The sequence below is a fragment of the Poeciliopsis prolifica genome, unplaced genomic scaffold (assembly GCF_027474105.1).
Source record: "Poeciliopsis prolifica strain line A6 unplaced genomic scaffold, Auburn_PproV2 SCAFFOLD006, whole genome shotgun sequence".
Lineage (NCBI taxonomy): Eukaryota > Metazoa > Chordata > Actinopteri > Cyprinodontiformes > Poeciliidae > Poeciliopsis > Poeciliopsis prolifica.
In genome coordinates this window covers 6,873,089-6,896,131 of record NW_026562381.1, presented here as the reverse complement: position 1 = coordinate 6,896,131, position 23,043 = coordinate 6,873,089, and the positions used below count along the sequence as shown (strand labels likewise).

At 35.7% G+C, this 23,043-nt stretch overlaps 1 protein-coding gene across 1 annotated transcript in view; it reads left to right on the top strand.

The window, feature by feature from the left end:
- LOC129360421 (LIM domain-binding protein 2-like) overlaps positions 1–23,043 on the top strand; it is an 89,879-nt gene that overhangs the window by 56,401 nt on the left and 10,435 nt on the right. The window contains 5 exon segments of the mRNA XM_055030626.1: positions 7,840–7,962; positions 14,128–14,211; positions 20,013–20,136; positions 21,917–21,970; positions 22,621–22,751. Of these exon segments, the coding sequence (XP_054886601.1) occupies positions 7,840–7,962; positions 14,128–14,211; positions 20,013–20,136; positions 21,917–21,970; positions 22,621–22,751 (516 nt within the window).

The window sequence follows — 23,043 nt, the reverse complement described above, 5'->3', positions numbered from 1 at the left end:
TTATATGTGACAAAGAAATTATAAAACAATACCTGTGATTAAGGGTTAAAACATAATAAGGTAATTAATAATGTATCATGCAATGACAGCTAAATTGGCAATAACTGCCTCAAAAAGCATAGCATTAGCATTTTCATCGTGGCTAAGCTAGGTAAAACTAGATTTTGCTCAAAGAAAGATCCTCAACTACATGTCTTCTGACAGTTTCTAACCTATAACTGAGTTTATATATTTGTGTAATTTAACACATATAATTACATCAACTTTACTGACCTCTGATCCCATACTTAAAATCCTAGAAGCATTTATGTAGGATTTGTTGAAATATTATTTCATTTATTGAATTTTAACATTATTATGCTTTATTATCATTAAAATATTAATTTTAGTCATTATGTGTTTGTGGCAAGATAAGAAACAATGTCACAACATGTTGAGTTATCCTGAAGGAGATGAATCAGAACCTTCAAAATGTTGATATTGCCTTAGAAATCAGATACTTATAAATACTTTCGTTTTTTTCTCAAGTTCAAGTTACTTTATAACAACATTAACCGCAATAACTGCAGCAACAAGGTGGAGCTTTAACCGTGGCTTGCATCTACCTATACCTATCATTCCTAACATCTGCTTAATCATCACCATAACTAACTTCAATTTAATAGAAAATGTATTTTAACTCTAGCATTGAGCATTATTCTTCATTCAATCATGCTCTTATTTTGAATGTGGCAGGTATTTACATGAATAAATGGTTAGCTTCACTAAAGAGGAGAAAAACGGGCAAATTTTGTAGGCAAGGGTGGAGTTTTGGCATATGTGTAAACAAGTTTATACTTTAGTATAAGTGGAACGAGGGGAGCTCTTTTGTTATCATGTTAATAAATAAGAATGGAATGTGTCAAGTAATAGAAAAAGGAAATTTCTTTTCATGTTGTTGCTGTTTGAGTTTTCTCTCCTTTTTGTAAACAAGGCTTCTTGAAAGCAGCGGACCAAAAAAAGCTATAATATATTACAAGTGTCAGATATTAACCATACAAAATGGGAGCAGAGCAGGCTAGGCCCGGTCAACAAAAAGCTAAATTTGATGCTTGCAGCCCTGCTCTCTTTTCATCTTCACCTAAATTGGATGAGAAGAATTAATTCATTAGAAAAAAAAAATTCCAATAACTGAGCGTGTTCTGTCTGAGCTCCCAGCAGCAGCGGCAGCAGCGAGCCTGCAGCTCTGGAGGCCCGAATCTCAATCAGCTCTGCCTCGCCTCGCTTTCCCTCAAACACCACCACCACAGCACATCACCCCCGCCGCCGCTTTGCTCATCCCCCTCCCCGCCTTGCCGGCTCGCTCATTCTTCCCTCGCTCTCTACTCCAACGCTCTCTCTCTCATCCCCTCCCTCTTCCTCTCTCCCTCCCCAACCCCGCTCCCTCGAGACGCACAGACACACACACATACCACACAGACACACACACCCGCATCCTTCATCCCTGGAGAAATCATCCCCAGCTCCCAACTCGTGCGCTTGCTCTGCCTCTGCCTACTTCTCTCTCTCTCTCTCTCTCTGCCTGTATCTGTCTCTTTCTGCTCCTCCGTCCGTCTTTCATAAAGTCTAATTCTTTGCATATATTTTAAAAAATATTGTGGTATATTAAAAGTTGAGTTGGATTTATGTTGCTTTTCTTAAATGTTTTCAATGAGTTCTAAAAGCACAGCTAGCATCAATTTAATTGGTTAGTCTGGGAATCCTGTAATGATCTCAGACAGAAACAAAAAACTTCACATATGGGTGCATTTTAACCCTTTCACCATGAACATAAAATCAAAACAGCAAGAAACAACAAATGCATTGCAGTGGATATCTTCTTATACTGGTAACATACTGGCCAATAGTTGGTGTTCCTTGTAAATCTGCAGTAGTAGTATTTCAGAGTGCATTTGCTGTTCAATTCGAATTTTACACATCTATTTGCATCTTTTTCTGTAGAACGCAACTTTGAATTATGGGTGGAAATACTACTTAGTCGGTGATATGTTTTGTTGAGCATATCTACAATATAAAGCTGAATTAGTTTGGTGCAATGTTACTTCACATCCTACCTTGTGTTGTTTCTGAAGCAGCCAATCCAGCAAAACTGTCCTTTTTTATATTACTGAATGGTTTCCACTGTGCATAATGACTGAAGGTATATCTTCAGTCATTGGATAATGGAACTATTAATTATCCCCATTTTGAGTCCCCATTTTAAGATGGGGACTCAAGTATTTGCAGATTTTAGTTATTCACAGATGGTTGTAGTCAATATATTTTAGTAGTTTCCAAAAATGTGGAAGCCATTTTTGGTAACTACTAAAATGTCTTCCACAGTTACCAAATGTGGATCCATCGGAGAACCTGTGGGATGTAGTGACAGTGAAGATTAATTCTATGCTGCCATGTCAATATCTTTAATGAATGTTTTTGAGACTTTGTCAGAATAAGGCCATGAATAATTAAGAGCGAACTAAAGCTCAGAAGGGAGTTCATACTAGAACGAGTCAGGGTAACAAATAAAGTGACCAGTAAAAAGTGTTTACAGGTCAACACAAGACAGGTTGAAAATCTGTCTTGTGTTGAAGTAAGAATTGAAGATTAAAATGAATTCAGTTTGCTAAGCTAAAACTCTAACACTGAAGTCAAGCATGCTAACAAATTTCTTAACTTCTTAAGAAATTTGTTAGCATTAATTTCTTAATTTCATTGGTTAAATTCTAACTGCTAGTTTAATTAATGTTATGCCTCTAGACAAATCTTCTGTAGTTACAATGAAAGATAAACCTTAGGATTTGTTTCAAGTGGGCAGAAAATACTGATAGACCCCGTTATTAATCATCATTGGCTACAGTTTGTAATAAGAGATGCGTTGTAAATTGTTATTATCTGCAACAATGCTGTTGAAAATGTACAGCATTCCAGAATCACCTAATTTAATTTTACTGGTGGAAATATAAATGCAAGCTAGATGTAAAGACTTTCTTGTTCAGCACTCCATGTTCTTGAGTTTTTTTCTCTCCCTGAATTGATGTCACTCCTGCTACGGCGGAGTGTTATAATCTAACGAATGGGTGGAGATACAGGGGTTCTCTGAGTGGGCGAGCTCTCTGGGTGCAGGTGGAAAATGTGTGTGTGCGACTCACAAGGCTGAGAGGTGTTGACAAGGTGACACGGGGTGCCAATTTGAGCAAAAGCTCCCAACCTCTCAGCCACCTTCCAGTATCCCAACACCTCTATTCAGTACCCAGCAGGCCTTGCTTTCCCTGACCGGAGTGTGTTAGCTCTGAGGCCTTGGTCCTTGTTACTGGTGCCCAGCTGGGGTTTCTGCATGCTGGGAGGCAAGCAAAGAGGAAAAGGCAACTTTATGACACAATGGTTTCAGTTCAAGTGTATCTAATTCAGTAGGGATGTTTTACCAATGGCTAAAAATGAAAAGAGATTTTTACCAAACTGTTTTTGTTCTGTTCATTACCATTGAATACATTCAAGTATGTACCTCTTTGGTAATTTGATAAGTTATGTATAAATATTAATTAACTGGGCTTTGATTATGCAAACGGATACATTAATTAACTTAAAGCAGGACAAATTATACATTTAGAGATGCAATCATCAAGTGATCTATAATTTGAAGGAAAACTAAGAATGATGGGCATGATTACTTTTAATGCTTTAAATAAATAAAATAGTTTGTCTTGACTGATCAAAGCCGATCAAGACAAAATTGCATCATTTCTCGTTTTAATATAAGCTTGGAGTTTGAAACTTGATTCATTCAAATGTGAATTATTCAATTATCAGTTAAAAAATTTGCCTGAATTAATGTTAAAAAAACAAACAAAAAAACCCCACAGATTTTATTATTCAGAATTTATGCAACAGACAAGCTGTTCATTTGTATTTTAACTTCATGACTCAGAGCAGCCTTCACAGTCTTTGGCAGACCTAGAAAAGATGTTAGATTATATATTTATATATATATATATATATATATATATATATATATATATATATATATATATATATATATATATATATATATATATATATATATATATATATATATATATCACTATGGAGATTTGGTGAACCCCTGGATCCCCTCTGTTACATTTCTCTGGCAATAAATTTTGAGGACTTTTTTTAGTCCACGCACCTGTCTGTGTGTACTACGATACATTTACTTCCTCGTCCAACTTTGTGACAGGTTTAGCCGTTTCAGACTATCTCCAAGGAATTTTTGGTAAATAGATATTTCTTATTATTTATTATACATTTTATGATTTACTGTTACTCATCTTGAAGATTGGGGGTGTGTGTCAAGTCATAAACGTTTCACAGACTTTCAGTGCCTTATTCTTCAAGGACATTATGAGGGGTGATTTTCACATTCAGAAATTAATTCAATTTACATTTACATTTCCTTAGAATTAATAAACAATGAATTTATTAGATGTTTAATTTGGATGCGGCACAAAACAGTAGTTAATCTCTCTGATAAAACAGTTTTAAAACTGCAGAATCAAGATCAATTTCTACTTTTTTTGTACTTATTGTATTTTTGCACAGTGCAATACAGGCTTGGTTTAGCTACTGGTATCAACATTTTTAAACTGAGTTTTTATGGTTTAAAGTCATTACAATGAGGCATCGGGAGATGCTCCAGGACCAGAGTGTCTGCATCTAATCCCTGTTGCTGTGCACTGCCTTCCAGCTGCCTGAAAAATGACTGCTGCACTTTTCTGTTGAAAAGTTCAAAGTTATTTATTAGAAATTCTTTATAGTTATATCGTTGCGAAAAATCCCACCTGAACAAGCCCCTTAAAACACTTATTATGGTAACACTTTTGGCTGTTTGCACAGAACAAGTGACATGAATGTTTATGATTTATGTCTGTCAAGCAACCTGGCTGATTAAATAGGAACTAGTTAATCAGTTCCTAATTTAAAGCTTTAGTTTGTTTTGATGACCAGTAAGACAAACAAATAAATATACATTTTCTACAAAAGCAAATAGCAGTAGTTGCAATAATCTTTTATTTCCTGTGTTTAATAAAAACAATTACTCATGTTATTTATTTTGGTTTAAATATTTGTGTGTTAATACCATCATGCTGACAGAATCTGCCCTTCCTCCTATATTAACCACTTAGTTACTCTAACTTAGAATATTTAGTCAACAAATTTGTCAGAAGTTGTGATAAATGTTCATAATACTCAATTTAATGACTCTCATCTGCTCCGTTAATTGATTGTCAGGTTGAGGCGCAGTACTGAATAGTGTCTCCGCAGCGGGACACTGTTATTCTTTCTTGCTCTTTTGAGCCAGAGATCTCAGCCCCGTTGTGTGCAAGATTTATGACCCTGCTCTTAAATCAATGGGAACTTTGCGAGGGGCTGTAGCATTTAATGGAACACTTTTTAATTCATCTGGATTTTCTTTCTTTTAGTTTTTCATAAGGGAAAGCTGTTTAGCTAAAACATAATAGGCTAGAGCTTTGTTGAGAAAATATGAGGTTTAACCAACTGACTTTTGCTGTTGGGAAATAACTAGCTTGTGTGATTGAATCTTCCTCATGGAAAATATGAAGCCTTGGCTGCAATTTTGTCTCTGCACCAGCACCACAAAGACAAATTCTTGTGCATATATTGGGCTTGGCAATTAAAGTGCAGTATTTTTCTCTGGTTCTGATTTAAGCCATTTATGATTTCATCTATGGGTTGCATAGAAGCAGAAGGACTGCAGAGAGATATAGAAGCAATATTAGAAGGCAGTACTAAGGACACAGTAGGCACTATGGAAGAAGGAATCAATAGTGCATTGTTGTTTCACTGTAGGCAATAGACCTGGAAAGCACCATAAGACACTGATTCACTGGTAAATACATTTCAAGTTATTTCACTGCTCCTGGGTAAATGTCATGCAGAGAAACGACCTAACTTTCAGAAATGATGTCAAGAATTAATAGTTTTTTTTTTCTTTCATACTTGCCTTAATATTTATTTTTAAATATGCTGCTGGGGGTTAGAAAAATAATCCACTATATAATTAAAAGGATGCAATGCAATAAAAAAAAAAAAAAAAAAGAAAAAAATCAGCCAAAGTTGAGTTTATTCTGATTCTAATTTTAATAAAGTGGACTGTTAACAGTATTTCAACTTTAAATTGAAATTTAAATCATTGCCTTTATACTTTTTTGTAATAGAAAATATCAGGGAGTGTTTCGTAGCAGGTTGAAGAGTTAAGATAATCCTTCAAATTATGGATTATCTTAACTCTGTTTTCACTTAGGCAATTATTTATTAAATTAATTTACTAACCAAAAGGAGAGGAAATATAAGTAACTAAATTATATCAAAATATAACAAGAGAGTTAATTTAAAATCCTCCAGCTCTGGTAAATATATCAAACTAAACACTGAAGTGTCACTCATTTAAAAGATTTACTTTCCAAGCTACAAAACCACATTAAACAAGACATCAAATAATTAATCCCAAGTTTCTCATGACATATTGTCCTTTTTAATGTTACTATTAAGTGCAGCAAGTCTGACTTTAACAAGAGAGACAGAACTATAACAGAGCAGATAACCCAACTTGTGAAAAAATTACATTACAGTTAAGGACAATTTTAAAATGGTATTTAGAAAAGAAGACATGCAAATTTATATGACAATGGAAATTACACTGAGTATGTTGTTGAGCATGTTGATGGTTTGCTGTACCTTTTATTCAGATCATAGCAATGCTATAGATCAACAGTCATATAAACGTTTTATTTCTTATTGGCTATGATTATTTCTGTTGACCATGTGTTTTGTTATTGCTACATGTTTGTTATTGCTAAAAGTTTCTGTCTGTATAAACATTTTGCTGTTGAACAAAACTTTTTTTTTCTTACTTTTACTCTCTAATGGTTGTATATATCAGCAAACAGGGTTTTTTGATAAAAGTGGGAACATTTCACGGTATCTAATTTTCTATTTGAAACAGCAGAGAGTCTGTTTTCCATGCAGTGAGATTCTGTTTCTTCTTCTTTTTTGGTATGACTGAGTGTGTTGGCACGTGAGTTACAGAGGTAGTTGGCTGGGAACAGGGGATGGGGTAGAGGGGGGGTGGTGAGGGTGGTGGTGGTGTGAAGGGTTGGTGGGTGTATTTGTGTGTTGGGGTGGGGGGGTTCAGTATGGCCGCTAGCCTCTTTCTTGTTGATCCTCAGGAGACCATCTGCGCTGGGGGCATTGATTAGAGTGTGTCTGGTGGGATTACATCTTTGCTGTTGCCATGCCAACTAATCAGCTGATTCACCCCCCACCCCCACCCCATTCTCTGTCTGTCTCTCCATTTCTCTCTTTCTCTCCTGCCTCTTGCCTGGTTGTCACAGCAACGAAATACAGGGAAGCGCAAGAGCCCCGACAAGAGCTGGATTCAGCTAAAGGGCCGAAATAATGTTTTTTCCCCTCTCAGTTTCCCCTTCTCTGGCTCTCTCCGTCTCCTCCTAATTGGCAACTCTCTCTGACCTGGAGTTCTTTTGTCTCTGGTGTAAACACACCCCTCTGCAGATTACATTTTATTTTTGCATTTTAGGGGCCCACGGACAAAGTAAATATTGGGATCATAGTCGCTCAAAAAGTCCTTTAGCAAATTCCAGAATTCAGACAAAACAATTCCAGCATTTTTAGAGAAATTGTATTTGAACAATAAACTGACTTTTTTTTGGTTTCTGTGTTACTATGATTTGACACCAGTCAGTTAAAGAAACATAAGAATGAGGAAAAATGTCAGCTAACAGTAAATATGGAATCTTTCTCCAGGTTTGCACAGAGGGTCGGTTGATACTGGAGTTTGCCTTCGATGATCTGATGAGGATCAAGACGTGGCACTTTACCATCCGGCAGTACCGGGAGCTCATCCCGCGCAGCATCCTGGCCATGCACGTAAGTCTGACACAGCGAACACCCAACAGACAACACAGACACTAGTGTGAAAGACCTTTCCCAAACTTAAATGTTTCAAATCATCAAGCAAATGATACTATCAGAGAAAGCTAAATTAGTAAAAGGCAGTTTAAAAATTGGGACCTATTTTTGAAAAAGTGCACTAGCACTTTGGGGAGAAAGTACTAATTTCCCCCATAAATCTAATACTGTAACTGACTGTATTAGATTTACAGCAACTATTGACTGACTGTATTAGATTTACAGTCAGTTACAGTATTATTACAGTATTAAAAGTAATGCAAACAACTTTGGCATCAACAACTTTCTTCAAGAGTTTCTGCTCACTGGCAATTTCTTACATTTCTGTGGATGAATTTTGTCCCACTGGTTCTTACAGAACAATTTTAATACAGCCACTTCAAGGAGTTTTATGCATGAATAGCCTGTTGAAGTTAGTGACACAGTGTCTCACTTGGATTTAAGTTTAGGCTTTAAACAGGTCTCTCCAAAATTATGATTTTGTTCTTTTGAGTCATTCAATCTGAACATGGTATAAAGCTGCTCCAATAAATTAGCCTCAGTTTCATAAATTTTTGGGAGATCAGTAACACAGAGCTTATACACAGATCTTCCTCGACTTCAGCAAAGGTTTGCTCTGCTGTGAGAGAGGACTGACTGATATACATGGACACCAGATCACATCCGAGTAACAATAGTTACCACAGTGTTGCCAACTTAGTTGTTTTGTTGTCATATTTGGAGATGATTTATGACAAAAAAAAATCTGAATTGACACTTCAGACCAGAAAACTATGATTGGTAAACCCTTGGATCATTGTTCGAGCTAAGTGTAACAAACTCATAACACTCTTTTTTAAGATGGTCTGGTAGAGATTTTTATTAATCATAGCAAATCTTTCAGCTCCTGGAAAAGCAAAGTGGCCCCAGATCATCACAATCATGCTTGGCATGTTTTACACCCTGTTTTATGTGATCATCTTTAATGCTGTTAATTTCACACCAGATGCAAGGGGACACACACCTTTTAAAACTGTATTTTTAAATTGTATACAAAGGCATCTTAATAAGCTGTGATTATTAAGATGCCTTTGTGAAAAATGTCTACATCATGTTGTCAAACAAGTTCATTCTAAAAGATTTTCTGATTGTTCAAATCTGGCAGTATTCAGCAGATACGTAGTGAAATTGACTGAAAAAAAATGTAGCTAGTCCCACTTAATTCATCATTTAGAGAGAGGTTGAACAGGCTGGTTTGGAAAACAGTTTTTCTTAATTAAGTCACTCAATGAAAACTCAGTTTTGTATTTACTTTGGTTGTCTCTGTTTGATATTTAACTTTGTTCTCCACAGCACTGCATGTCCGCTTTGGTTGACTTTTTGACTAGTAGAGATTGTCGGTGCACAGTGCAGAGACGTATTTAAAAGCCTTTTGTTATAATATGCCAACAAAGGAATATGAAAGAATTTCTGTTTGCATGAAAAACTGAAAAGGAAAAATAAGCCTTTTGTCTGAGAAAAATATAATACAGCAAAAGGTTACATAAATTTTCAGTTCTTAATTCCACTGAATGGATGACTCAGTCTATGATGCATAGACTATAGAAAAGATGAAACCATATGATGCTGCACTAAAAATAAAATAAACAAAGCAAAACTATGCATATGTTCCCACTAGCCTCCTGGCTCTTTTTTGTGATTCAAGGACCAATAAAATAGTTGCATAAAATATTTTCGAAATCCACAGCAGCTTTACATAAAAACTGTGAGAATTGTACATGGTAGTCACATTAATGAAGAAGCACCAACATCACTATCACTGAAATCTTTCAAGGTAACATTACCTGAACTCTTAGCATGTCTGTCTGATTAGAACGTGATCATATTAGTGTAAGGTTTGCTGCAGCAAAGGATTAGATACATAAAGTGAATTCAGAGGTCACTCTTTTCAGTTTCTCAAGTGTCTTAAATCAGTGCATGAAAGAAAAATAATTCTAATGAATTAAACAAAAACCACTCAGATTAGTTTTTTCTTTTTTAGTTTAAAAGAGCCAAATGTTTAATCTGTTGTTTCTCTGCTTTATTACATGGGTTTAGATGGTTTCTGTTCAGACTTTATATTTTGATGTACTCTGTATGCAAAGCTTCACTGTGAAACAAAAAACATTATTTTTCATGTGGTCAAAAAAAACAATGAAATTTACTGTACAGCATACATCAAAAGATAGCATTTGAACAATTGATATTGTACATTTTGTTGAAGATAATGCAGATTAAAATACCTGCGACTGAAACTTTTTTGTGTGTACTCATTTAAGTCCACAATAACTTGCATAGAAACTCTGAAGGATAAAAGATTTTTTTTTTTTTTTTTGGAAAATTTGAGGAGTTTTCAAGTTTGCAGTACCTTTTGCTTTGTTTGGGTTTGAAGACAAGCAAAACTTTATTTGTTTTTTTGTGCCATATGTCACACTTCCTTTAAGAAAGACTGAAAGGCAACAACAAAAATTAATTTTTTGAGACTTATCTTTGTAATTCTCCTTTGTACCACAGGGGGCGCTAAAGTGAAGCACTATAATTGCTGGAAGCCGGATTATGTGGATAGTGAGATTTTCAATTATCAATAGTCATTGATCTTTTCACCTTATCTATGTACACTGGGTCGTTGAAAAAGTACTATGTGAAACTGTGAGTTTCACATGTGTACTACTGAGTTTCTGAACTGAACTTTGAAAATGCTTATTAACATTCCTTATTAAGTACTTACTTCACTTGATTAAATCCAAATCAGCTTTTAGATTTTTTTCTGGATATTTTGCTGACATTTCTTCTCTGTCTATTGAAACACCCATATTTTACAGATTCTCCATCATAAATGTCTTTATATTGGTGTTAACTTGGAGTTTAAACAAGTATTTCCCCCACTGTATCTTTATTAAACATCTTTGTCCTTCTGACAATGTTTAAATACAGACCAGCTAACTGAAGAGGTAGGGTAATGCTAGCTTATTTGCTTTATGCTTTAAAATGACTTGTCTATTATTCAGGTAGTAGTACAGTTCACTGAGGAATTAGATGCAGTTATTTATGTGGAGACACACAGAAAAAAATGTTCTGCTCCACAAACTTAACACTAGACTTGATCTTCACACAGACAGGAAGCATCAGCTTCCAATACACTCTTCCATTCACTGTGTGTGTACCAATATTTCTTTTTTTCACTTCATTAGTACAAATGAGAAAATTTAACAGGTAGCATGAGTCAAATAAGACATTTCAAGAGTAAGCAACAATTTTTGAATTTAAATCACAGGTTTCCCATCTCGTTACATTTTCCACATTTGCTTTGAAACGACCATATGATCCTTTTCTCTTTTATAATGTGGGTTTAAAGGTTTAAGATCCAGTCTTGCTTTTTGCCTGAAACTTCTTATGAATTTTACTCACCAATAAATTGGCCCCTCTGGGTATTCACGCTAATTCCTGGAGAGTGGGATATTGTGGACTGTTGTGGGTCCTGGCCAGGTCTTCTGTGATTTGTGTTTGAGTGTAAGTACATTCTTTTGATCACTGCTTGAGCTAATGAAAGCACATACAGACACATGGGAGTCAGAATAGCGAAGTTGAAACTTCAGATTCTTGGAGAACTCGAAGTGCTTTGGAAGAAACCACTTTTCAAAGCGAGGGTTGGAGCGTAGTTTTTTAATATTTTACCAGACCTCAAATGAAGCTGAAAAATATTTTATTTTTTATGAAGCTTTTGAATTAGACAAAAAATTGACCAGATCAGGCTTTCCACACAAGACAGGGTGTAGCGTGGGGTGAGCATTTGTCGGATCATTTATTGTTATTGAGATTTTTTTTTTCATCATGATAAAAATTTGGATTCATCTAAAAGATTAGTCAAAGTTAATGACTTAAAAAAAAAACATAACTGGTTGTATTGTCAAAATAATTGTTACCATTTTCTCCACTGTTGGTTTGATGAGAACCTCAGTAAATATCAATACATTTCAAAACATGATTTAATGGAGTTACAGTGTGGGACTATGATTAGCGTGGCACAGCTACTTGAAGTTGTCATTTTTATTATTGCTTTTACTTTTCATTATTGCTGGTACATTACCACAAAATAAAAATAAAACTTTAAATAAATTTTTCCCACTCATAGATGGCGCTTCCACAGTGGAATCTCAATTATTCACTTGTTCTTTAGTATTTTTAATGTTCACTGAGACCTGAGGTGCTAATTTGGTCACAGCACAATAGACTTTTTGAAAGATCATTTACAGCTTTAAATGTTTCCTTTCTGGGATTTACAATCCCTGCACAGAGATTGTAAAATTACTTGTAAATTATTTTCAAAATCAGCAAATCATTTTTAAAAAGTGCATCTTATTCATCAACTTAATTTTATTGAGGTGGAAAAGTACACATTTACAACATATAATCAACTAACTAAAGTAAGTCAGATCTCTATTTTGCAAACATCAAATTTGCAAAGCTTGTTGTTCTGGCAATAGAAAAATAAAACTTATCAACAGGATCCATGAATGAGTTTCTGTTTGTTGCACTTATATCTAAATTTATAATCTGGTTCTAAGAGATGCAGAAGTGTTTCACTGAAACTATATAGCAATAAAATAATACTTTGTTACAGGTTGTAAAATTGTGTTTTGTCATATATTTTATGAATTTTTATTTTAAACTTTTACTGGATTGCTGTCAATGTTTGCATTTAAAATACCTGTTTTGTTTTGCAAATAAAGTAATGAATGTGTTGCCGATTGTTATGGTTGTAATAGTACTTCCTTTAAAATGAAATTCCCATTGAAAACCCACTGGATTATGGCACCGGCACAAACAGAAGGCAATAAAAACAAAGCTGTTATATTGCCACCACTAAGAAGCACTAAGAGTTAAATGTGATTGCATTTTGGATGGTAACTGTGGATTCTAATGTTTTAAGATATTTTTCCTCACTACATCGGAGGACAAGACATTACAACTATCCATCCATATAAGGACTGTTTATAGACACATTTACACATTCCTTTTTGTATCCTCTCAGATTTAATGCATATACAGTTTATTGTCTTCATTTTAAACTTCATGATTGACCCTCTGATCTGGTTTTTACTTCTATTATTTGCTGAGTTTCTTGAGCTGATAGCCTCCATCTCTTCTCATCCACATGTGTCAGTATTTCCTCAACTTTCTTCTAAATTGTTGATGCATCGCTGTGCCGGTGATGCCAAGAAAAATATGTGTACAGTACATTCATCCTAATTCTGCTTGATGAGTAAAGTAATTCAGACTGTGATCCCGCCAGCTGTCAAATAATGCACACTAGTTCAATCCTGCTATCATTCATGCTGGTCTGCTGACGGTACAAAAGGACTCCCCCGCTTCCCTCATGACTTTCCCCACACAGAGATGTGACTGGAGATAGAATTATGCATTTTTCATGAGGCACTGAATCCAAGTGTGAGCGCTGCTTCTGCTTAGTCTGGGCTGTGTTTTGGTCTGTCAATACCTCCAGCTCTTTATGATGTGAATGTTTATCTGTGGAGCAAACAAGTTTAGAGAAAAAGAAACCTTTAGATTTATACTTATAATTGCCAGCATTTTTTTACTTTTTTAAGAAAGGAAACTTTTCAAAAATGTACCCTTTTCTCTGAAACATTCAATATAATTGCTGGAGTTCTAATATTTATTTATTAGTTTTTATGTGGTTTTCTTAATTATTTTGTGCCATCTTGCTATGCTTTATATGTTTTTCATAAAAGTGCAAAGCAAAAGGTTTAAAACCAGTGCTTTTTATTTTTTCTATTCTTTGGGTTGCATATTTCTGTGTCTTGTCATTATTTATTCCAATACACTCTGAAACTGTGGCTTGACAAACCCACATTCAGCAATTTCAAACCTAGTTTAAAAACCACCAACAACAAATCCTGCTAGATATTTGTAAAAATTCAAGCAATATAACTGATCAGCTGTCAATTTTGCAAGAGTGTGAAGATAAATAAAAATCAAATACCTCAAATATATGTACTAATGAACCTAACTATTGTCCAGAGGAATATAATATAGGCTAAAATGTTCTTAAATTCCCTTATTTTATTTATGTGTTCCTTATTTTAGGCGCAAGACCCTCAGGTGCTGGAACAATTGTCCAAAAACATCACACGCATGGGCTTGACCAACTTCACCCTCAACTACCTCAGGGTAAGTGCCTTGCGTATGAATTTCTGTGTGTGTTTTCGGGGGGCTGGATCTCAGAATGCCATTCTGCTTTTGGTTTAGTTTCTGTCACTCCTGATGCATGCCAAGGAGCTATTGTTATCTGATATCCATACATAGAAAAATTATGTTGCTCATAATTTCTAATTAAGTAGCATGTCTAGACAGTATAGTGTTGTTTTTATTGTGCAGAATTTTCATGCTTCTTTATTTGTAATATGCTTCTTGTCAGAAAACATTACATGCTCTGCAGTTAAGTCATAATTTTTATTCAGAAATGTATTTGCAGGTTTGAATGCACATGTTATATTTTTGTTCTCTTCTCACTTGCACAATTTACACATTTTTTGTAAGTTTTCTACACCAGTTAAAGGTTTAACCTTTATGACGCATGGGTATTTCCACACTTGATTGTATACATAAAAAGAAATAATATTGTTTAACTTTACTTTATAAATGCACATAATTTTCTCTGCATTTTAACATGTAGTAATGTAGGATGTAAGCAATCGCTGAATGCATTAGTGATGATTTCAGCGGGTTTTGTTTGTGTTTTTCCAACACCACAGTTGACTGACAGGTACAATTTCCAAACGGGGGAACAAGAGGAGAGAAACGGGGAGAGGAAAGAATTAATTGGATACAGAAAATTAGCATAACATTAATGAACGCTCCCTGTTGAGACTCATAATTGTGAAATGGCGCGAATCAGAGTACGGCACCTTCGCAGCTTATTATAGCCGAGTGAAGAAAAACACACAGAGAAGGAGCGAGGGAGCAGGATGGATTTTATTTTCTTCTTTTTTTTTTTGCTGTTGTTCTATAACAAAAAATTTTCTTTACAGAAGGCAACTCCAGCACGGCTAAATGGGAGAATGCGTAATTCAAGCTTCTTTAATTACAAACTGAAGGTTTTCTTTCTGCTCCTTTATTTTTGTGATTCACGCGGTCAGCACTCAAGAAATAAAATGGTGTTTATGCCTTGAGTGCTGAAAACTTGTATTTAATGGGTGAGGTTAAGGTGTCTAAACTGTCTCAGTGTGACTCACGATGCCTCAATATATGCCACAGAAATCCTTGTCTGATGAATTTAAAACTAGCAATCTTTCTTAGAATAAACTTTTAATCTATTTTAAATATTGTTTTCATTCTATTATCATGGAGGATCCAGAACAATTCATCTAAAGCCTAGATTAATCTCCACTGAGTTGAAGTTGGAAGAATATATAAAAAAAATATATAATAGACTAAAATAATACAGTTAACTTTCTTTTTTGCACTACTTTAGATCCATCTTGATGTCAGACTCTTCAGTTTGGAAACCACCACTATATATATGGTTTAGTCTCACATTCTACGAATTATGTTTTTTGTCACTTATGTGAGGCTGTCAATGTGAAATATTCCTTTTATTCACATTAGACTAGTAATAATGTTCTTTTGGAAATGGCCTTTCCCAGCATTTATCAAACCTTCCAAGAGAGAGTGACGGCTTCCTGGCTAAAGGGGCAACAACTTGCCTTCTCTCCCTCAAACTCACACACAAACACACACATCTTTTTTTTTCATTTGTAGTGTTTAAGCCTTTCCATGTATTGGAGCTGCTGGCTTCCTGCTATTCAGCCTGAAAATAGCCCTTGTTTTCAGGCAGAGAGCCAGGGCTTGTTGGCTGAGCCGGGGAGGGATATTACTATGTCAGGAGGGAACCATCAGAGGAGAACACTGGATTAGTCTGCCACAGGGATGCTCACTTTTCCTCTAGTGGTGTAGCATCCAAACAGAACCAACATATCAGCTGAGGAAAAAGGAACAAGCATTGCTTTGTTCATGTAGGGTAATTTGACTTAAGCAGCCGACTTTGCCGCTGACAGATCGACTGTTTTAAGAACTGGAGAACATCTATCATTTCTGCTTGGACTCTTAATGTTGCAACGCAGGTTGCATAAAAGCCTCCAACACGAATTTACAAATAGCTGTGGGTGGATTGTACTCAATACTCCTGTAAAGATTTCTTTTTATTTCATTGTACAGACCTTTTCAAGAAGGAAACAACCTGCTGATTAGAAGTGACATCAGAAAAGTAGGAGTGGTGGGATGCTGAAGGTCAGATGAGATCATTTGAGTATGCAACGGATGATTAACAGTCTCCTTTTCTTTCCATAATGACTATGAGAGTGCCCTTGAGCAACTTAGTAAACCCACGCCTACCGTCACTGCAGCAATTTTGACCTTACATTACACTCTGATTAGGAGACAGCAACTATGTGGACACATTAGAGTAGTTAACACTCAGCTGTTAAGAAACTGCACTGGCCAAGTCAATCAGCAGTGGGAAGTGTGAAAAAGTTGAGAATTTAATTTAAGTATTAATCAGGTCAGAATTGGTACAAAAAAGATAGACTATGTAAAAATATTTGTATATTTTGTTTCTCATTGTATACAGTTGTTTCAATCCTGCTTGGAAGCTTTATCCTTCTGTTTTAACACATTTCTATCTCATTTGTAAACAGCCCTTACTGTACAGGTTTTAAAGAATGTACTTTGAAATCAACTTCAGTTTCGACATCAATCTGGCATTAATACACACTGAAACATGTCTTCTTTGTTACCTGTTGTCTCATTTACAGCAGTTTATAAGGATCACAGCCTTTTCATGATTTAGGTCATACTTAACTGGAGCTTCTCAGTTCATGTTGGGCAGTTTTCCTCTTTAGCTGTTCCCATCACTTCTGGGATTCCCCGGGGTTCTGTCTTAGGCCTTTATCTTCTTTTATCCCCTCATCCCCTCATCCTTTGTTTGACAGCTTAGACCGGATCAAATCCTGGATGACCATTAACACTTTAAACAGAAGAACACTGACTAAAGCTTTGGCGTTTTTAACCAGTATTTCAACTCAAATGTCAAAAACATCAGTGGGAACTTTGGAGGTGCTTTGAAACTTGCTTGAATTCTTTGGTAGAGTCCCAGTTTTACTAACTCAGACAGTTGCCATGATTTATCTCCCTCTTAAAGAGATAGATATCCATTCTTTAAAAACTTCCCAGCTAGATTTCTTAAACTAATTATACTGTGGTGTTGGTGAGTCAATAAAAATATGTCGGCTGCTATTGAATGCAGGATGATATATTTTCGCTATCCGCTAAAAAAAAATCCACAAGTAGCCAAATTTTCCACAAATAATTTGGAGGCACTTTCCATGGAAATATCTGCAAATACTGAGGAGCAAATGGGCATGGATCCTCTGTATAATTAAAGTCTGATCATTGTATAAATATCTGCCATAAAGTCAGAGTGAGTTTTTGTGCTTAAACAATACAAGCAGCCTGAAAATTCTTATTAGTCTGAAAAACAATTGAATTTAAATGGGAAACATTTTGAGACACGGGTCCATAATTCTAGTATGGAAGGGTCTGGTGTGGATGCAATTTTGAAATGAACAATAGTTGTAAATGTTCTTAAGCAATGTGTTTTCCAGTGCAACCACATCATTATCCACAAATAAAATAAAAATGAGAAAGAAATTACAACTCATGACAGTGGAGGGTTTACATTTACAAGAAAAAGCACTACAAACCTGGTGCTTGACAAAGAGAAAAAATCTTGACAAATTTGCTTTTCAGAGTCATTTGTAGCTGTTTAGATCCTCCTGATAGACCACAGAAACACTAAAACAACTTAAACATTTGTGGTAATAGACACTGTAATGGAAAAACTCTGCATGGCCAACATTTACAGATAATAGGATACAGATTTGGAGTCAAGCGATGAAGTCAAACGTTTGGTGAGCACATCCACCCACAAAGATCCCCCTCCCTAAAACATTTGCAGCTTTTTCCCAATAATGCAGAACATAAATGTTGGTTGTTTGAAGCCATTTCAACAAATGATCATTGCGCTCCTCCTCCTGTTGATGTTGAGAAAGAAAGGAAGGAAAGAAGGAAACTGATGTTACATGCTATGCAATTTCACCAGGTGACCTTTATGGCTTTCCTTTTTTAGGATGAAAACTGTTTTATAAATTAAAAGCATACAATACCACGTTTGATGTTAATATTCCCTCTGCTTACTTAAACAGATAAACTGGGAATCTACCTGGAGTATGATAAAATCCTTCGAGCCTCTTTACTGACTTGTCCAACACGTATCTGGATGATTCCAGCTGCCGAACACAGTGGTGTAACTAACTTGTAATGTCATCCAGATGTTCATGGATAAGCCAGTCTTGATGTATTTAAGATGACAGCCTCCTCTCAAAGCTGGTCGCCAGAGATTTACGGTTCTCTTCAGAATGAATATTTTACTCGTGCTGTTTCAATGCGGGGATGTTATGAGGCGCAGGGTGGGAGGGACGGGCTGTTCTCTGTGGTTTCTGCTCTAAAGACAGAAATGTGTGTTGATTATTACAGTGGCCTCCACATTTATCGGCCCTGTTGCTAAAGATGTGTACTAAAGCTTTAAAATAAATAGTTGTTATGTAGACATGGTGGCTGTTAGATGTAGTTTCATAACAGGCAGCTGTTATGAAACTATTTTAATCTCATTTTTCATTGTCCTTCCCTGCATCTGATGAAGATAAATATGAATCCTCATCCAGCCTTGATTGCCAACATTCCAGTTGTTTTAAACTTTTTTATTAAATTTTAGATGAACATATTTTTCTGTAGCTACTTCCCAACATACTTTTATTTAAATAACATGATCTCTTGTCTTTCCCATTTTGAAGAGTATCACATTTATCACTGAGGAAAACAGAAATGATTACGAATTAAATATCCTTTGATTCATTTTTAAAACAACTGAAGTATAAATGACAAAACATTATTACAATAATCTTAATTATTAGGCAGAGTTTCTTCTGTTTCTCCCAAACTGTGGAACAATCTTCCCCTTCTGTAAGGACAGCAGACAATTGAAGGTATTTTAAGTTCCTTTTAAGAATCCATGTTTTTAGCTTAATTGTATTTTATCAAAAATTCTTATGTTGTTCTTATCAAGGTCATTTCTTTCCTTCTTTTTAGCTGGTCTCTTCTTATCTGTTAAATTATGTAATGATTTTGTTTGGGTCATGTTTTATTCTGTGAACATATGGAGCGCTTTGGGTGCGTGAAGTGCTGTGTAAATATTGGTTGATTGAATTGATTGATTAATAGATGTTGTGAATTTAAAGGTTGGACTTTTCAAAAATTTTCAGTGTGAGATTATTCTACTGAAGTACAAATTACACTTATTTTAATATTTTTGTCGCATATATTAGATATGTCACTAAATACAAAGTGGCCTCTAAAGTTATTCCAACTTAAACTTTTCACATCTTGTCATGTTACAACCAGAAACAAAATGTGTTGCAGACTTTTTTAGAGCTTTCTTTGCGAAAAATGTAGAAAACCGTGCAATGTTTTCACTGTTGATCTGTCTCATTGTATTCTGATAAATTATAATGAATTTTATGTTTATAAATGTCGAAATGGGAGGAAAAGTATAAATAAATAAATCAGAAGTTTGTCTTTGGTCCTTCCAGACACACTTTGATATAAAAAGTTAAAGTTATTTTGCTAAAGTGTCTATAAAAATAAGTTTACTTCCTAATTTATCACTCAGACGTCAGTGAGCGAGTGATTAATTGAGCAACAAACTCAACCTATTCTGGTTTTGGTTTATTATGACAGGAGCAGCATCAGCAGTAAAAAAATAAATAAATGGTAGAGAATTTTAAATACTTTAAATGAATTGGCGATGCTGTCCTCTGCTTTCATTGAGCTTCTGCTTTGTCTCGCTGTGTCTGCAGTTGTGCGTCATCTTGGAGCCCATGCAAGAGCTCATGTCGAGGCATAAGACCTACAACCTCAGTCCTCGGGACTGTCTCAAGACATGTCTGTTCCAAAAATGGCAGAGAATGGTAGCACCACCAGGTAAATACATAATGCATAGTGTTTTCTTCTTCTTAAACCCTGAAAGAGCCATTTCTTTCAGCAAAACTCTTAAATTCTGCTTTGTTTTCCTGTATATTTAATACAATAAAAGTGAGTCCTAATGGGGCTGAAGTAACCATCATTATAACAGCTGGTTCCTCATAAAGAATAGTGAGAGGTAATTGCTCCCTCTACTGAGCTTTTGAGTTTATTCTTCCATTTAAACAGCTTTTAATTCCACTCCATCTATCACTGTGCAGAAATATTTTCACTCAGAGTGCGTTTTATTGCATCATTTATGTTCCCAAATTTGCCATTATACATCCTAATTCCTGAAATATGTTTTTTTTTGCCTGTCAGGTATATAAAATCATCAGAATTCAGAGTTGCCTCTTGAATCTCAACCCTGCCAATCTTTAACAGGCCTCTCAGGCGCCCTTGATTGATGTTTGCAGGCTGGTTTCTGAAAAGTACTGAGCTTAAATTGGCTGCGCGGTCTTAAGCCGGAGAGGGAGTAAGCCGAGGCCTTTTTTTTTTTCTTTTTTTTTTTGGGACACTTTGGAGTGGCTGCAAATTACAGCAATGCTTAGCGAGGCGTGACGAGATGTCTTTAAAAACCAACACCAGTCAAAAAGCCTTTGACTCAGACCTGTGTAACTTTAATTAAGAGTACCGAGTGTAATCAAACTCGCAGATCCAGCTCCCCGGACAGCGGCTCCCCAGCGTCCACGACATTCTTCAAAGAAAAGAAAAAAACAGAATCAGAGGGAGTGAGGAAAGGGAAAGCATTTTATGAATATAATAAAGGCTCCTGGCTGCATTGATAGTTATTTGTGCACATGGTAAAAGAGCAAAAGCAGATCAGAATTTGTCTCTGCTCTATACAAGCGTTATGGTAATATGCAGCGTTTTATTTAACAATTACTCCTCACAGTGTTGACCCTTTACAAAGAGGTTACTCTTTCTCATTCATTTACATGTTGACACATCTGTTGCACAATCTTTGCAGTTTAGCTGAAATGAGGGTTTTCCTTGTTGGTGATGTTGTTCCTCTTTTCCTGCGATTCTTCTCCAGCTCGGAAACAGGTTGGGATTTTTGCAGGAAGGAAGCCACGGGTGTATTTATGCTCTGATAAGTTCTTTTGGTGGAAATGGAAGCGATTTTTGTGCGTCACAGGCTCAGCATCAGAGGAAACCAGTGGGATAACACAAATGATTGTCCCTCACAATAGCAGCCTTTTTAATTTTTATTTTTTTTTCATAAACAAACATATCTGTCAAATTTTTTTGAAATCAAACGAGATAAGATGCGGATAAAATTCCCTTTGTTCTTGCGGTTCTGATTTATAGTGCTGTTTGTGTTATGAGTCTCTGATTGTTATAACTGAATATGAGAGCATCATTAGACAGAAACCTCAGAAAATGTTTTTCACTTTCAGACATCTGACTGAAAATCACAGTAGGATTTTCTTGTCTTCTCTTGAGATTAAATGGAATAATGCTTTCTAACCAATGCCTGAAGAATTTGCAAAACCTTGTATTTATAAATTATGCACTACATATATTCTATAAAAAAAAGTTAGTGAAACTGTCAGGGAATAAAAGGAACAAACTGAACTACTTACCTGGGTAATTCTAATTTTTTCACTTATAGATTAACTTCACATTCTTTTTGATGTATGTTGCATTTCCTACTGATGTTATTAGCAATTCTCTATTGTACCCTCTGATATATGTCTGTCTTTTTAACCAACACAACAAATTTTGGCTCCGGTTTCAGCTGGACACCCACAGAACTTCAAAACGGAAATATTTCCCACAAATCACAAAAAAGGTATCTTCTCTCTAACAATATCGACTATCCGTTGTCTTTCAAGAAAGCAGCATTATTTTCCTTGTTTGCTTGAATGGACTGAAATGCATTTTCATGTGCAAGCTTATCATGTATTCTCACCTGCCTGATGTCAAAATTATGTGTTAGATGTTTATTGCATGTGATGACTTGGCTACAACTTGTAATTAGAGCTATTAATCACAGATTCTCAATAGGAATAATAAAAACTCAGTGTTAATGCTAATTAGATTTCAATAAGTCAAACAGTTGTGTTTCTTCTTTCAGTCTTGCTTTTGCTTTTGAAGAAGTTGCAACACATTGAACATCAAGGTCTATAGTTGACCATTTATGTAATGAAGCAGAGGTTCTTTATTAAAGCTGCATGTGTTTGGAGATGTTAACGCTTGTGTGGTTTCACCTCTGAAGATAAAGCATGCATCCTTGTTTAATAGAGGCTCTTATCTGTGTAACATGTCTGTGGGATTCCGTCTTCTGTCTGCATGTGTTTTCAGTGTACAAGCACTGGGAAGAAGTTTGCATGATCTCACTTGCAAATTGTACACACTGCGCACACTCCTACACCCTGTCTCCGTCTGTATGCATTATGTTCTTGGCATGGCCTCTGTTTCTCTTTGCTGGTCGCGCCAAAGCTGAGCCTGCCCGACAGACAACCACGAAGAGGAGGAAACGGAAGAACTCAGCCAGCAGCGCCAACAGCAGCGTGGGCACCGCCGCCAGCAAAAAGCGCAGCCCCGCCACCAACTTCAGCCTCTCCAGTCAGGTACCTGTAAGCATCAGCTCCTCTCGGTTTGCCTCCTCTTTTATTTACGTACAGCCATTTAGCAGTCGCTTTTCGTCAAAGCATCTCAGAAAGGAGCCATCATTGGTTTCTGTAGCTGCAATTGAATGTTTATAGGGTTCCAAACAAGCACCAGAAATTCCTAATGGCATTTCAGGTAGTATGGCTTAATTTATTTTTACAAATGAAAGAAAAAGCTTTAAAACTGTAAACAAACAAAAAAAAATAGAAGAGGTATATGAAATAAAATGGGACAAAATGAAAGTGATCAAAG